Raw genomic sequence first — 17,982 nt, 5'->3', positions numbered from 1 at the left:
CATAAGTCACGCCCGGTTTGCCATGTTGATGGCAAAAGTTGGCTGCTGATTCAGGGAGAAAGTTCACACAATAAACTTAAGCTCTTTGTATGAACAGGACTTTGCAAATCCAAAAACTAAACAAAGAAACATTGGTACTACTCCACTGAATGGAATTTCTGAAAACCAACCTTGAAAAACACTGCCCTGTACAAAACTGAACACACACAAGGTTCAATTGAGGAAATACTGGACAATGGGATAAAAACCTTAAGAGTTGCTGAGTACTTGAGAAGCCCTAGAGTTAACCCTTGTGGAAACACTTAAAAAGACTAAGAGAACTTCTCCTGTTTTCTTCTCCACTCTGTTTAGTGAAGTTTTAGACAACAACTAGGTTTTACATCTGATTCTAGTATTCACAGAAACATGGCCATTTTTAGCTTTAAAAAAATATTATCTGGTCCAGAGAATTCTATCTTCACAACATATTTTCACAATGGTATTCACAAAGCTACCCCATAATTCAGGTCTTCAACACCTTTCATCCTGACTATTGCAATAGCCTAATTGGTCTCCCTACCTCAAGGCTCTCCCCTAACTAATTTATCCCCAACACAGCTGCCAAGGTGATATGCCTAAAGCACAAGGGCTGACCAAATCACTCAAAAATCTGAGGGGCGGCTTCCCACTACCTTTGGATTAAGAACAGACTTGTCTGTTTTACATGTAAAGCCCTTTATAACCTGGCTCCAACCTAGCTCCCCAGATTTATTAAACAGTACTTCCCTTTATACACTTTGAACCAGCCAGCCTAGCTTTCCTGTCAGTCCTCCTACAGGCTATCTCTGTCTTCCTTGCTCAGATACACACTCTCCTTATGTCCACCTCTTAGAATCCTTGACTTCCCTCAAATCTCAGCTCAGGGACCCTCCTCTATGTCATCTGTATGAATACTTTCCTGGTTCCCCCAGCTGCTAGGCTCCAGCCCACAGAATGCAAGCTCTGTGGTGGCAGTGATTTCCATTTCTATCTTTGCAACTCCAGTTGCTAGCCAACTATTTGGCACATATAGCAGACATTTTATAATAGCTATTCATATATATATATATATATATATATATATATATATATATATATCCCTTTAAGATTTGTTGAAGGAGCTTTATAAATTTATCTCATTTGATTCAAACCATAACCCTGTGAAATAAGTGCTATTATTATCAATCTCAATTTACAGATGAGGAAACTGATACTAAAGGGAGGTTAAGAGGCTTGTCCAGAGTTAAAATAGCTAGAAATTATTTGAGGAAGACTGAAATTCAAGACTTTCCTGAACCCATGTCCAGTGAAAGCCCTATTTACTATGTTACCTAGTGGATCCTGCTAAAACCCTGCTAATAAAAGTTTGTTAACTGATTAGGACTAAGCTCAACGAGAATGAAAAAAATAAAAGCTACAAACTAAGTTGAAAGTTTTTTCATTCATGTACTGAACTGCCTTTAAAAAAAAAAGTTTAAATATGTTTTTTAAAAAAAAAACATACCAAGTGATAATAAAGCTCTATAGTGGTTGTAAAAACTCCCAATTACCTAAGTCATCTCAGAATGCATTCCAAAGACTAAGTATCTGTCAATAGGTAGCAGTATAATTTTTTTGTTTTGGATTTTCTAGGGTTTTTGTGAGGGCTAGGGGTAGAGTCAGACAGTAATCCTTGACAACCAGATTATATAAGCTTTAAATTTCTAGGAGGCTTTATAGTTCAGTGCCTAGTATAGTGCCAGATATACCAAGAACATTCAATAAATACTTATCCAAAGAATAAAAGAGTGAATGAAGAGAATTGTATTTCTCACAATATCTTCTGGATTTCAGTCCATCTCTTCCCTTCTATATTCCAAACTGTTTTAGGAAGACCCATGGTTTTTAAAAAGATCTATGTATAAATGAAGATTAAATAAGGATATCTTCTCCCACCCTCCCTTCTCATCACTGCTTTTTGCTTCTGTAGTAGATAAACACAGATGTTTTAAGACCCACATTGCAGCTGGTGAGGAGTCAAGATTTCCAGGGATCTTACCCAAATCCAGCTTCTTCCACTTCCTGTAATAATACACAGCCTGAAGTCTTTCCTAACAATATTGGACAAGGTCACTCCAGTTCTACAGGATGACCTAGCCTTCTCATTCCATTAACAAGAACCCTTTCCCACAATGGGAAGCATGGTCATAGTGGCTACTTGAATAGGCTCAAAGAAGAGGAAGGAAGTGATTTGGTTGTACTAAGAAGCAAATGTTTTGTTGGTCCATGACTTTATTTACACCCTCAATCTTCCCAGTCTAAGCATTTTATTTTGAGGCAAACTTACTCTGAATTCTTGGACTATAAGGATCTTCTATTTTGAAAGCAGGATCAAGAGCACGGAATATTACCTTAAAAAAAAAAAAAGCAAAGGAGAGAAGTGAAATAATAAGAATTGTCTATATATTTAGCATAATCAATATCTGAAAATCATTTCTCAAATACATTCCCCACTACAAATAGGAATAAGAAACAGTAAGCCAACCTCTCCTTCAGTTGAAGGCTCAATGTCAGAGTAGCGAGAATCACAGATAATATCATCCACTTTTTTCATTGGTCCAGTTGAAACACCTGGGAATGAACTCTCACAGTCGTATGCAAAGTATCTATACACGCCCCAGGTTTTGCCAAAGTCAGATGATCTTTCTATCAGCATTGCAGCAGGCCGGAATGTCTAAAAGAATAATAATAATTAAAAAAAAGTCACATTTTAAAAGTTGGAATTGTAAGTCTTTCTCTCAAACACTAGAATGAAATAATCCTCAATTCAATAGTCTAATGCTTCACAAACTCTCTCTTTTCCATCCTCTCTGCCCCTCACATATTTCATTATTAAAGCTCTCTAGCTAGAATTTAAACCCTCTCCTCCACAGGGCAGGGAAAGAAAATATGTCGTTTCATATCCTACCACATAAACCAGCTGACTCTCCTCTTTAGAGAAGCCATGATTAAAGGCAGTCTTTTCCATAAAGAATTTTTCTTATTTGCAAAGAGTTACTCATACACATACATAAAGCATAGTGAGTAGAGACTTTAATGTATAAATGGATTATACTGAGGCCCCAAGGCTAAAGGGCTTGCATTGCAATCAGCAAGACCAGGGTTCAAGTCTCATCTCTGACTACATAGTGGTTTTATAACAATGGGTGAATCATCAAACTTCATAGTACACTAAGGCCCAGCTTCTGAAACTGTGGGTTGGGACCCAATATGGGTTTTGTAACTGAAGGTGGGAGTTGCAGAATTATGGTTTATTATTAGTGAATATTTGATTTGTATACCTCTTTTATATACTTATATACCTGATGTCATTAAATTTTTCCTTTGCTAATATTTTATATAAGATTTATGTATCAATATTCATGAGGGAAATTGGTCTATAATTTTCTTTCTCTGTTTTGATCCTATCTGGTTTGGGTATCAGCACCATATCTGTGTCATAAAAGGAATTTTTTCCCCTTTCCCTATTTTTCCAAGCAGTTTGTATAGTATTGCAATTAATTATTCTTTAAATGTTTGATAGAATTCACTTTTACCAAGTAAAAATCCCTTGAAAAGGGATTGCAAATGGAAAAAAAAATTTAAGGAGCCCTGCTCTAGGTGACTCTCTAGGATTTAGCGTTGGAGAAGAGGTTGACCTGTATTGGTAGGGGGAGATTCCTCAACCAGCAATCTCAATAAAACCCCGGATCCAGTCCCTATTCCAATCTTATACAAAGTACAAGGCACAGGAAAATGCAATAAATAAAATATGAATAAACATATTCATTTCCTAATTAAAAACAAACTTGGAAGAAAGTTGACAAGATGGTATGGATTAAGCTAAGTGGGACAATGTAACCATTATTCCCTTCCTTTCCTTCTCTGTTCTTTCAATCTTTAATCTTCACTTTTTAACAAGAAAAGTCACTGGGAGCAAAATGCAGAGGACTGAATATTATCCTACCTTCCTGCCTTTTTTGTTTTTTATACTACTTTACCTTTACCTGCTTTTACATATTAAAAAAAAGTGTTTACGTTTATCAGACAATGATATTTTTAATACAACATTTTTTTTTTAAACTCACCTGTTGAAACCTCTAGGAATCATGACTATTTGACATATGGAAAAACTGGCTTTTGTATCATTAGTCTTGAGATATTAAGTTGTATTGCCAAAAGCAATAGCCAAGGAATCAAAACAAAGAAACAAAACAATGAATGGAGGGGATCTGGTTTGTCCAGTAAGCTAAGAAAATTCTCATTATGTTCTCTGAGGAAGGAATCAGAGAGACTACTGTTATTGGTGGAGAAGGGAATGCAGAATTTTGCAATTAACCTTAACTGTTTCTTCTTTCCTTGTTTTTGCTCAGAGTCAATTTTCTTTGCTAATATTTTATATAAGATTTATGTATCAATATTCATTGGAGAAATTGGTCTATAATTTTCTTTCTCTGTTTTGACCCTATCTGGTTTGGGTATCAGCACCATATCTGTGTCATAAAAGGAATTTTTCCCCTTCCCCTATTTTTCCAAGTAGTTTGTATAGTATTGCAATTAATTGTTCTTCAAATGTCTGGTAGAATTCACTTCTAAATTCATTTGGCCTTGGAGACAAAGTCAATTGTCTTGGCTAATGTAGTACTGGAAATGGAACCAACAGATGGAGGCTGAAGTCAATTCAAATCCAGTCTCAGACAATTACTAGTTATGTGATCCTGAGTAAATCACTTAACCTTGTTAGTTTTTTCATCTATAAAATGAACTAAAAAGGGAAATGGCAAACCATTTCAGTATCTTTGCCAAGAAAATCTCAGAGTCACAAAGAATTAGATGTGACTAAAAATGACAAATATCTTCTTTAAAATAGATAGGTATGTTTAAACATGGACCTTTCTTAAAATATTTATCATGAACAATTAGGCAATAAGATTTGAAAGCTCCATTAAATCTGAAACCTATTCTGAATCCTCATCCTGTCTCAAAGATGACCCTGCATTCTTCAAGAAGCAGTGTGATCTAGTTCAGACAATCTTAGCCAGACTCCAGTTAATTTCTTGACGGGACATAGGAGGACTTAGCCAGGCTAAGTGACATGATCACACAGGTAGGAGCTGAATGCAGTTTCTGCCCAGTGTTCTTTGTCGTATACTATACTATAGTACAGTCCTTAATGTCAGAATGCTGCCTCCAACACTTACTAGCTACGTGACAATGGGAACATTAAGAAATCTTTCTGAGCCTATTTCTCTGTAACTTGAGGATAACAATAATCCTAAGTACATATGTTGCAAGAATTTTTTGAGGCTCAAATGAGATATTTGAAAAGCATCTGGCCAATCTAAATACTGGCTAATATAATTGGTTAGTATTATTAAATGGTAAACTAATGAAATACCAGCTCTGGCAGGATACTTGTCATCACTCCCTCTTGTAGACTTTTCCTTCTGCCTTTGACTGAAATGCCTTGGGGTGTGAATGGGACTCCAGTGGAACAGAAGAATAAAATAAACCTAACTTCCTTCCAAACATGTTCCCCCTTCCTTATGTACAAATGTGTATGTACACACACACATACACAACCAATGTGCCTTTGTATACCCCTATTTCCAGGGGGGAAAAAACTATTATAAATTATCAACAGTAATTAAACAAGGCTTAAAAGATATTTCATTTTTTATTTCCCATGCATGGGTAACTGAAATACAACAAAATGAAAATTTCATTTTACTGACTAGCTTTGATCTATTCAATAAAACATCTAAATCATAAGCAGTAAGAAGAAAAAAAAAAGAAACAAAAGGTTTGAATAACCCAGAACTGACCAAATCCCTGGATAATTTTTTTCTGGAAAATGGCTTGGTTTTCATAAGATTTCCCCTTTTTACTCCCCTTTGACAACAAATATTACATAATCATGACCAGATGTGCCATGAGGATGTTCCAAGAACAGTAGAGCAAAAAGTATTTCACCAACCCATTTCTTCAGTTGCTTTCAGTTGAACAAAGTTAATTCCTTTCAAAAATTAACACCTTTTCTTATAAAAAACAAAACAGAAGATGTTAATTTAACCTAAAATCAATAATTGATTGGGAACCAATTATTGGATGTTTTGAAATCTTTTCTTATTAGGAAAAAAGACAACTCAACCTTAACCTATTTAATGAGAATTAAGCGTGAACAAATAAACTACTAATTTCTCTAAAGCATAAAACAAAGGAAAATATCAAGAAGCTTTTGTGGATAAGTAGAAAAGTTCCATTACTTCAGAATCATAAGCAATGTTTGAGAACTCAGAAATTCTCCAAAGTACTTTAGAAGCTACTGCTACCTCAAAAGTGCTTTTTACTGAATTAATTATTTTTAAGGGAAAGGAAATCCAATCCTTTTCCCTTCCCTGACTGACTTCTTTTATTGTTTTTGTTCAATTTTTTTTCAAAAATATGCATCTCATGCATTACTTTTAATTGTGAAGTTTTATTACATAAATGACTTGCTGCCTCATTCCATACTATGTATTTCTATTTGAAAAAACAAACAATTCTCAGATTTCAAGGTCAGGGAACCAACCATACATACACAGGTCATTTCCCACAGAAGACTGTTGTCTCAGTCTCATACAAAACGTGTTTGAATTCTTCTGGTGACATTAAATAGCTCTATAACTATGGACAAATGACTTATCCTCTGTAAAATGAAGGTATTAGTTTCAAGAATCTCTGGGTCTCAATTTCCTTATCTGTTAAATAGAATAAATAGCTACAGAGTATACCCGTCAGAGGGTTGGGAGGCAGAGATAAAATAATCTATGTAAAGGTCTTTGTAAACTTTAAGGGGTTATCAGCTAATATCAGCTGATACTACAATTACCCTGGTCGAATGTTTCTCCTTAGTATACTGCTATCCCCATAACATTTTTTTCAGTCAGTCTGCCTTACTTTTTAGATCTAAAAGTAGCATTTGAACAACTAAATGAGTATCTATCCAGATGACTTTTAAATAAAAATGTACTGAGATGAATTGCATTTGTAACCAGGCACCTTTCTTTCCCTCCCCCAAAAACACAAAGTAAAAGGTCATCATAGTAATAAAAACATTTCTAGTCTTTGTAGAACAGAACTATGAAAACAGTTTTTATGCTTCACTTGCCATAAAGATCAATATTCAGGGGCATAAGTTTAAATTTAACTTCTAGTCACTGAGTATGGCCATGTGTTTGCACGTGGGGGAATGGGAAGAGCTGATCAGGTGCTTCTAGGAGAAGGGGGGCAGGCATGAGGGTGGGATGGAGGTGGAGGACTTTCACTGAGAATCTATCCCGTGACACCTCTCTATTCTGTCACAATTCTCTGTTCTGCCACGATCCAACACCCTTAATTTGCCAGCAACAGCAGGTGTTTATTAGGGAGGGAGTATGGGAAGGGAAAGAGGGTCCAGGGAGGGGCTATCTATGATATGGTATGGGGATATCATATATATGATAGGAATCATGCAGCTTGTGATTCAAAAAGCAAAACAAAAAAACTGCCAGAGTCTGCCAAGCCACCTGGCACTGCTTTAATTTCTAAGCCTTAGTCCCTCAACCACTAAGCAATGGCAGAGGTCAAGGGGATAGGAGTGATACCTATGGCTGCTGGCCTATAAAGAAAATCAATACATATGAGAAGGTGGAATCAAGGTTCCCAACTCTAACGGAAAATAACTCAAGTAATTTCAATGTACGATATAATTAAATGAGGGGTTTCATGTGCATCAAAATGTACTTTTAACCAAGTTGAAATCTATCATTACTAGACAGCTGCTCAAAGAGAAACAAAGGCACTTTGTATATAGACATTCTCTACTTGTAGAGTCACTTTACATTTCTAAACTGAAGATAAAGAGAAAATTTATATTTTTAAACACACACACACACACTTTTGCTTAAAAAGAATTTTTAAAATGTTCCTCAAAATCTTCTAGAATCTTGAGAATAAAAAGACAACAGATCCTTTTTCTGTCAGAAAACCCAATATTAAACTATAAACAGAACAGAAACAGGGATTTAATCTCCAGATGTTTTATTGTGGTTTGGGGCAGAGTCAAAGCTGGTTCTATCCATGTGCAAATAGAGATAACTAATTAAAAAATTTCAACTGAATTACCTTTAAAATGTAGCCTGCTCGGACTACCACAGTTATTTGTCAAGTTTACATTCCTTGTTTTAAAAATTGTAATGGCATTTCAAGATAGGGCTATGGTGATATATAAGCCCAGAGCAATCATCAATTTGGAAAGGGGGATTACATCATGGCCCTCTCTTCTCACCTGGGAGAAATCTATGGATCCTTACCTTGAAAGTCATGATGAGATGAGTGAAATGGAATTCAGCTTCCAAATCCAGCTGGATGGTAACATTCTCCACACCTACAGAAGAAGGAAGGAAGGAAACTCTTAAAGTTAGCAGGAATGTCCAAAAGCAACTTAGCTACTTTTTGTTCTTTTGCTCTTGTTTGCTCTTATCTATTGACAAGAAATAACAGGAGAAACTTCACAACCATACAGTACTATTAAATGGCAAAATCCAAATCTTGTGTCACTTCTAGTTTTCAGGGCCATCATTCTGATTTATGACTCTATAGTTGGCTATACTGAATCAGATCACTGCTTGACAGAAATCTGGCATTCAGTTCTGCCTGAACCATTATTGTTTGTTTAGGAGGAAGAGCGAAACATCTTCCCAACCATCTGTGCCAAGATATTCACAACAGGGAAAAATTCTTTCCTGCCCACTGTAGGTGGTCAGCTTGCATGCTGGAGCACCAAGACATAATAATTTTCCCTCAACTAGAAAGAAACACAGATAGTTCCTTCTTTTAGTAGACAAAAGCAAGGAAAATAAATAAAATCTACCACACATGTTAGTTATCTTCCAGTTCACAAAATTAGAAAAGTTAAGAGTGCATTTCCACAATTAAAAAGCAAAGTCAATTTAAAGGATCAGATAGGCCCCAATAAATAAATAAACAAATACTAAGATGTCCCCATTCAGGCAAACTGACCTTTGCCCTATGCCTTAAAGGTCAACGAGTTCCAGCTTTAATACATTAGAAAAAGTCACTAAATTCCAGAGGTAGAGACTCCCTTGAGAACATACTACAGAATCATGCCTCCCCAGAACCTAGCAGTAAGAAAAGACCATATATCTGACTGGTGCTTCTAGAGATCTACTCAATATTTCTAAAGAATCTCAAAAGGCAGGAAGATCTCAACATGTCAGAATGAATCAAGTCACAGCATGGTTGGTTTTCAGGAAATCACTGGGAGCTTTGGAATAAACTTTGTGCATTGGGAAATTGCCAAGTCTATTGAAAGAAGAAGAAAAAAAAAAAAGAGTGGTCATTGAAACGGATAAGAGTTAATTGAAATGCCAAAGAAAAACATTATAATCCTCTCTAACCAGCCTTATCTAACTTATTAAAAGTGTCTTAATATAAACTTAGTCGAGACACCCACTTCTTAAGTGAGGTGTTAGTTAAAGCACTAATGGGATCTAAGACATCAAACATTAAAGGAGTGGCTAACTTTCCCAAAACTTCAACATAGATGTGCTATATGTATTCTTCTCCTCCTCCATGAGAAAAAAAGACAAAAAAATTTTTTTTTGAGTCAGGGAAGCAGCCAAGAAACAAAGATAATGCTGGTCTTCTATACTCTCAAAACTTCCTTCACATTTACAAATAGCACTACTAACTGGAGAGGATCAATCAAAAGTCCTTGTGCAACTAACTAAACTATTTCCAACATCTGGCCACAACAGCTTTAGTTTATCACCCACAAGAAAAATGTTTGCTCAAGGCAACAGAAAGAAAATAAAAATCAAATTCATGAAGGTCCTTAAATGTGAAATCTCAAATTACAGGGGAGAAAATCAGGTAATAGTAAAATTACTATTTACTAAATAGTAAAAATAAATAAATAAAATAAATATTTCTGTAGAAATAACAAAGGCTATTTGTTATTCTTATCTAATCTCCTGTAATATTGTTTCAATTCTGCCAACTCTATACTATTTACTTCTGCTCTATGGGCTTCCCTTTGCCCTTAACTTGCAAAATTCTTCATGCATTGGCTTATTTTCCCGTGTAGTTGCAAACATGCAAGACTTTCTCAGGAAGAGGGCTATAGAGAAAAGCAAACTAGTTCACTGTTTATTTCATGAACAAACACTGAGGGAATCGTATTTTTGGGAATATATCCCAAGTAAGTAAAATACAGAAAAGACTCCAATTCTACCAGGATGTTTATGGTAGCTCCCCTCTTTTTTTTTTTTTTTTTTTTTTTTTAGGCAGTAAAAATGTGGAAACATTTTATCTCTAATATATCTTATCTTTACATTGTGTCCTCCATTAGATGATTGAGTTCCTGGAGAACAGATTTTTTTTGTACCTCACGGCTTAGCACAGTCCAAAGCACAGACTAAGTAAGTACTCAACAGATCTTTGGTGACTCAATTATTTGGAGACTGGCAAAGTAAATCGAGGCTTAGAATTGCAATGGAATACTATTATGCCATAGGAAACAAAGAACAGAAGGAATTCAGAGAAATCAGGAAGTGGCCAAAATGAACTGATACAGAGAGAATTAGGCTAAGGAGAACCTGGATAAGAGAATCATAGAACAATAGCTCCAGTGACAATAATGTAAATGAAAACAAGATGAAAAGCAGCCAAACTCTGGAATGCAGACTAATTCTATAGATCAAACCCAATCCAGATAATAGATGATGAAATACTCCTCCTTCTCTAGATAGAATTACATTCACAGAATGAAGAATGTAAAAGGTAGAAGATAGGCCAGAAATCATCTAGTTCAACCTTTCATTTTCAAAACTGTGATGTCAAGGGGAGACATACATAACTGATAAGTTATTGACAGACTAGAATCCAAATCTCCTTATTTCTTATCTAAAGCTTCAACTAAACTACATTATTTTCTTGCCCTGAGAACTCAGACTTCTGACAAACAGGGGTCATATAACACTCAATTATGAGCTCTTTCCTTTAGGGAGTATTTTCCCTCACATAATGATAAATGGTTATTTGGATCTCAAAGTTTCTGAGGTGTGGGGGCTGTAGTGCAGGGACTCAGTTAAATCAAACAGAGCCTGGAAGCATTTTTGATCACAGAGAGCCAGGCCCATGAAATAGTTTTCTTATACACTTATTAAGCTTTAATGTGATTTTCTTCAAGAAAAAAATTTCTTCCCCAAACCAAAAAGGTGCCACTATCATTTCATTTGCTGCTATTATCCATTTCATCATGCTTGAAATTAAAACATATATTCTTAATATAAGTTTCTCTTCATAATAAGCATAATTCTTCAATGTGGTGAAGCAAATATAATGCAGTCCTTGGAGCCACAAAGGTTTGAATTCTAATCCTTTAGAGGCTTGCTACTTGTCCTTAAGCAAGCCTTATCTGTAAAATGGGGCCACTAAAAGCACCTAACTTACAGTAACAGTTTGTAATCTGAAATCTGTGAAACTGTTTTTTTAATGTTACAATTTCAATATAATGTGTTTCTTTGTAATCCTATGAATTTTATTATATGAATTTAAACACATTCTGAGAAGAGGTTCATAGATTTCATCTTTGACACACAAAAGAGTCAAGAACTTCTCTAATGAGATAGTGTGCATAAAGTATTTGGCAAACCTTTTTGTTAATTTAAATGAAACTTATTTTTATTGTTTTGATGACTAAAAAATAAATTTAGCTTGTAAATAAGTTTAAACTATCCCAAAGTAGTAAAAGTCTCTGGATTATCTCATCACTGAAGACAGATCCTTAAAATTATCTAGAGTTTTCTCAGTGTTAAAAATTCTAAATTTAAAGAGAAAAAAAAGTTGGTCTTCCAGTCAATCTCTAACTTCCCATTTCCTATGCCTCCCTTATTTCTCCTCTCATTGTCATTCTATTTTAAATTGCAATACTCTGTGCAAGTCTGAGGACAGACGATAGCATTTAACTTGTTTCCCCCTCAGCCTATGATGAACTCATTTGCTCTATCATGAAAGAGCACTTTCTTGAAGAAAATAAACGCTCCAAGGCAGAAGAATCTGATTTTACCACTCAGGAATACCACTCAGGAATCTGATTTTAGTACTCAAGGCAATAAATCTGCCAAAGGCCATAATTACAGGACAGAGAAACCAACAAATAATTATGAATACACAGGAGCTCTTAAATCCAACCAAAAGTTACCAATTTCTCTCTATGGAACTTGTTCCCACACCAACCACATACCATTCTCAGATTGCCACCAAATCTTAAGGCGGTTTGGAGCAAATGTTGTAACCACATTTTCAATGAGATGACTATCAGGGTTGAATGTCTCATGGTAAGGATCCTGAGAATTGCATATGAAACATTTTTTGTCCTCCTGAAAAAAAGTTAAGTGGGCACATCAGTTGGGTGATTCAATTCAATATTATTTTTTTAAAAAGCAGAAATATTAGTGACAAACATGAATAAGCTAATATTATTTTTATACCTAAAGCTTTTCATAGCTGGTACATTTTAAAATTAAATAACAGCTGAAAATGCCTCCTCTCCTTGCAAATAAAAGTTCAAAAGTAGGGCATGATTTCTACAAACCTAATTAAATTAGAATAAATTTCTTGGCTTAAATGTTAATCCTACTAAATAACCTGAGAAGGCTTATTCAGTGGTACAATTCACAGATTGACTTTATAAACATATTAGACATTTGTTAGTAATAGTGATGTTAAAAAGAATAGCAATAAAAAATTAAAACATTTCAATGTGTGTGTGTGTGTGTGTAAATTCACAAATTTACAAAAAGATATGGAAAAGCCCAGATGGAGTAAGCTAGTGGACATTGTTGGGTTTAAAATCAGAAAGATTCACCCAGTTAAAATGTGGCTTCACACATTTATTAACAGTGTGACCCTGAGAAAGTCACTTAACCCTGTTTGCCTCAGTTTTCTCATCTGTAAAATGAGCTGGAGAAGAAAAGGGCCAACCTCTCCAATACTTTTGCCAAGAAAACTCCAAATGGGGTCATGAAGAGTGAGATACAGCTATACAACAACAATGTAGACAAATATTAAACAATTAAAACTTTTTAAAAAAAAGTAAACTTTAAGAGGAATAACTTATTGGGCTTCTTGAGCTAAAGTCCATAGGAAAGCAAACAAAGTAGAGGGGTGAGAAAGCACTGACTGTAAGTTGAGAAGGTCTTCCTTGGAAAGTTAGTTCATTTTCCAGGATTTCCTCAAAAGTAAAGAATAAAAGGGCTAGAATCTTTTTGAGTTCTGGGTCTATTATTTTATGGTACTAGTTTGATAAGGCCTGGGAACTTCAGAAAAACGATAATTAAATTTTGTTCTGCTCCATTACCAAAGAGTTATGGGAACAGGAGAAGAAAGGCAAATTAAAACTCAGAGATAACTGAAATGGTGAAGGTAGCTTGGAAAGAAAGGGTTTGTCCTCTATAGATAATTATTATCATTGGGTTTATTCTTGGAAAGACCCAGCATGCACATGGAATTAAAATTAACTTCATGTTCTAGAATGGAGCACCATTGGGCCCCTTGATTTTTAGTCACCCTGGTAGCTGAGGCAAGAGTCTCAAAGGTATAAATGCAAGAAGTGAGCTTTGGGGAAATGTTTTCTTTATCTTCCTTGATCAAATGTAATCTAAAGAGTAACTGCCTTTTAGCAACCATATTGGTAAAAATGGTTTTAAAAAATAAAAAAATTCACACAATTTCAAGGTTTACCATCTTAATTATACAGTTTGACTCATGACTGTGACAGAATTTTAGGAAGGTAGTTACTTTTTGTTTTAGCATGGGATGGGGATCTATTCCCAGACTCCCCCCTCCCCCACAGCCTAGGAGAAGCTAATTTATTTTATCATAGTAAAACCAGATATGTCCCAAGGACATATTTTACCTCAAATTTGCATGTTAATAACAAAAAAAGTCAACATCAGTTACAGTCATTACCATGTAGTCAAGGAAATTAGTAATGGAGAACAATTACCAGAACTTTAAAAAAAGGAGGGGTTAATTATAGCCTCACTTCTAATCAGGAAGTGGTCTAGACATCTCTGTATAAACCTGGAAACCAATGAATGAAGTCCACTTTACCACATTTTTTCAGGTCTTTGGAATGGGTTCTTTCTTCATTTTAAAGGTTGGACATCAGTGCAAAGCTATAGTCATGTATTTGTTCTTCTGAAGAGCTAATATGTTCTACTAAAGAGCTAATATAATATTCAGGTAAGGGAGGGGATTTCTCAAAGTAATAGTGATAGTTCAGGATTGAATTTATTCCACATTTGGAACAGACATCATTAATTTACTATTATCTTCCAGGTTCTTCCTTTAAAAATAATGAAAACAATTTACATATTTTATTTTGCTTTTTGAAAATTTTAAGCTTTTAAAAACAATGTTTACCTAAAACTGTGAACTCTACTGATGAAGAAGCATGTTTTCCATCTCCTTGACAGAAAATTCAATAAAAAGATGGACTTCAATGGAAGAACCAGGCATATTTTTGGATACAACCCATGAAGGGATTTGTTTTGCTTGATTCTGTAAATTTGTTATAAGAGATTTTTTTTTCCCCTTTTCTAGTGGGAAAGGAAGAAGAGAAGGGTGGGAAAGAAAGAAAAAAATTAACTTAGAAATTTGAATTAAAATATTTCTGAAATTTAAAGTTTGAGAGTTTCTACAGAAGCAGACTTCAACTTTCTGGCTACATTGTTTTTATTTTTTATCAGGGTGGGGTCCTTTTGTCTTCAAAGTATAGTATATGGGACACTTTTTTTTTTTTTTTTTTTTGGAAAAACAAAATAATAAGGTGGGCAGGTAAAATATTTAACTTTGGTAGGAGGAATATGAAGAATAAATGAGGTATCAAATGCCCATGTCATCACTACTTCATCACCATCTAAATATGAGTTGAACCCAACTGTGGATTGTCTTTCGTGATGATACATCTAAGGAAGGGGGAAAGTTTGTGTGAAATTTGGCAACAATGAAACTACCAGTACAGTCTCGCTGTTCACCTCTTTCCTCCCCCCCCCCCCCATCAGATAAAAGAAGGAGGAGGAAAGAGATTACTTGAATTAAAAAAAAATTTTTTTTTAATTCCAGTTTCTCAGTGTTTCCCAATTCACGGAAAAAGAGGCCAGGCTCTCTTTCCAGTGGGACAGGAAACATTAAGCGGATGCAACTGTGCAAACACATTGAGATGGGGCAAAAGGAAAGGCTTCTAGCCGTACTCTCCCGAGGCCCTCCCAGACCTTCAGCTTCCTATTTAGGTAACTGGCTGGCGGACGAAACCTGCCCCTTTTAGTCCCGTGGACCATGGGATTCCCAGCCCGGAGAGCGCCGCCTGGCAGATCCCCGGCCTCACCTGGAGGTGGCTGACGATGCAATAGGGCTCAGGTTTGTGCAGTCCGCACGTGGAGGTCACTGAGAGTTTCTGGGCTCGGCCAATCAGCAGGTCTCCCGTGGCTGGATAGCAGCTGCCCTCGGCACAGCCATAACTGTACTCGGGTTCTTGGGCGTGCACATAGACTCCCCATAGAGCTGAGACTGGGGAGTCAGGCCCCCGATAAGCAGGCAGAGGTGAGAGGGGTAGAGAGGAAGAGGTGCGCACGAGAGTTAGCCAAGTTAGAAATCGAGAAAAGAGGAAGATACGAGAAGGAAAGAAGCATGGGGGGAGGCAGGCAAGAGAAGAGAGAGAGGGGGCGTAAGAAATGTTGGGGTCCCGGGAGCAGCAGAAGAGGACAAATGGACGGGGAGAAAGAAGTGAAATATCGTGGCAGATGAGGGAGAAATAAAACAAGAGATCAGCATTGAGCACCACCTTCCAAATATTCATTCACACCCCCTTTTGACCCCTCATCTTCCAGTCTCTGGGAAAAAGCCCTGATCTTGGAGAGTCCTGGTCCCCATCAGAAAGAATATTAATTGCAAACTCATTAAGTTGATTTGCTTACTGCAAAGCGCAAGGAGGCTGCGAATTTGCTCGCGTGTTTCCTAGGGACGCCCCGGGGAGCACATTAGCACGGCTCCTTCCCTTTAGCCCAGAGAGGTGGATCTTTAAAGGCGTGGAAGAAGAGGTAAAGAACCTCGCAACTTTCTGGTTAACATTTCGCCATAATCCGAAGAAGGAAACGACCAGCTAGCTGCCTTTTGGTACTACCCAGAGGCGAACATCAATCGCTAATTAAAGTCATACGGGGAGCCAGGCTATTCCCAGGATAAGCCTCCTTCGCTCCGCTCTAAGCAGTTTCCCAGGGAAATAGAAACAGGAAGAGGGAGAGAGAACGATCGCCCTCAGGACCCGAGCTCGGGCTTTCACAGCTCCCTCCCGGTAAGGGAACAAATCGAGGAGAGGTAAGAGCTTAAAGGTAAAAGGAAGAGCCAGGAGCACCGGAGAACCCGAGTTCTGGCTGGAGTCTCAAGCTCTCCACGCCCAGGTCCCGCCGCCTCGCGGCAGCTTCCCTAACTGAGGGAGAGTGAATGGCATTTGAGAACAAACGCTTAATTTCTAACCCAAATTCCTCCTCTGATTCATTTCGATTCACAGCAAAGCCTGGAAAAAGAGTTTTTCTTCCTTCCTTTCCGCTCTCCCTCTCCCTTCCCCATCTCCACACCCAAGTCCACACCACCAGGTACGAATCCTCAGAATTACCTAGGAAACCGAAAAGGTGCACCTGGAGTAATCCCATCTCCTCCTCCCTTCTGCTGGAGGGGAACTGCAGGAGAGAGAGGGGGGGAAAAAGCCGCTGGTGGATTCGCCTGCTTTCTCTCTGCAGAAGTGGGGGGAAAGCAGAAGGCAAATTAAAAGATTAGAGTGAGGGGAAAAGGGGCCGCTCTTCCCCCAACCTCCGCCCCTACCCGCTGCTTCCAAGAAATGGGAGGAGAAAAAAGAGAGAAGGTGGAAAGGGGAGTTAAAAGAAAGAGCACAGAAACTTTCTTACCCCAAACTCAAAGCCTTCTTCTCCCAGCTCCTTCCAGCCCCGGAGCCCAAAGAAGGGAATTAGAAAGTTTAGCCCAGGGAGGAACAGAGGGAGGCGCCTTTGCTCATGCGCACACGCTGGAAGATGGGGGGTGAGGGGGCGGGCTGGCGGGTGGCTGAGGTCTTTGGAGAAGCTGGAGGGCTTGTAGTAGTGTTCCCACGTTGGAATGTTCCCCCTCTTACGGGGTTGGTGCTCCTGCTATATGCACCCTGCCATGGGGTGCCCCAGCTGCCCTCCTGGAGCAGTAGGTTTCCGATCCAGTTTGTGCGCTTCTGGGGATGCCCAAGGGATAAAGAGAAGCAATCCGGGATAGGAATCATATTGTCTGGTCTAGAAGATAGGTCCTGGGATGAGAAGGAGGGGTTGGGGAGAAGACCTACCACGGACTCATCCATTTACATTTGTAAGAGGTGAGTCACTCAAAAGAAACAAAAAACCAGTTGGAAGCTAAAAACTCCTTAACAAGTAACTCTCCCAGGGAGATTCCTCTTTACCTTTCTAGAGGAAGGATGGAGCAGGAAGAGGACAAAAGGCAGATAAATCTTTTGTCCCGTGAGCCTGAGAACATTTTTTAATAACGATGGTATCTGTAATTCTTCTCTTTTTCTATCAGACCTGGTGTCTGATGGTAGAAGGGCACTTTTCTTTCTGTTCTTATTGCCATCATCCCAAAATGGATCCTTTCCCCCATGCTCGGATGGATTACTGCAAAAGCCTCCATCAAGTCTTCCTGCCTACCTTCTCTTCTCCAATCTGTTTATACAGATGTCAATCCTTCCTTCAGAAACCTTCTATGGATCCCCATTGTTTAGGGGGTAAAGTATAAACATCTTTACTTGGCACGCAAGACTTTCACCAAGCGGATGCCATCTCTTCCTTGCCTTCTTCAGCCTTC

The 17,982-nt window shown here is 37.5% G+C and overlaps 1 protein-coding gene across 1 annotated transcript in view; it reads right to left on the bottom strand.

The window, feature by feature from the left end:
* LAMB1 (laminin subunit beta 1) overlaps window positions 1–17,202 on the bottom strand; it is an 88,122-nt gene extending 70,920 nt beyond the window's left edge. The window contains exons 1-7 of the mRNA XM_074268335.1: window positions 17,049–17,202; window positions 16,760–16,877; window positions 15,473–15,654; window positions 12,326–12,461; window positions 8,370–8,443; window positions 2,543–2,731; window positions 2,345–2,408 (exon numbers count right to left, since the gene is read on the bottom strand). Of these exons, the coding sequence (XP_074124436.1) occupies window positions 2,345–2,408; window positions 2,543–2,731; window positions 8,370–8,443; window positions 12,326–12,461; window positions 15,473–15,654; window positions 16,760–16,796 (682 nt within the window). The 5' untranslated portion in view covers window positions 16,797–16,877; window positions 17,049–17,202. The remainder of the gene's footprint in view (window positions 1–2,344; window positions 2,409–2,542; window positions 2,732–8,369; window positions 8,444–12,325; window positions 12,462–15,472; window positions 15,655–16,759; window positions 16,878–17,048) is intronic.
* Between the last annotated feature and the right edge of the window lie 780 nt (window positions 17,203–17,982).

The sequence above is a fragment of the Sminthopsis crassicaudata genome, chromosome 5, assembly GCF_048593235.1.
Source record: "Sminthopsis crassicaudata isolate SCR6 chromosome 5, ASM4859323v1, whole genome shotgun sequence".
Taxonomy (NCBI): Eukaryota; Metazoa; Chordata; class Mammalia; order Dasyuromorphia; family Dasyuridae; genus Sminthopsis; species Sminthopsis crassicaudata.
The sequence above is the reverse complement of the archived record's forward strand: the minus strand, read 5'-3'. Positions and strand labels throughout refer to the sequence as shown.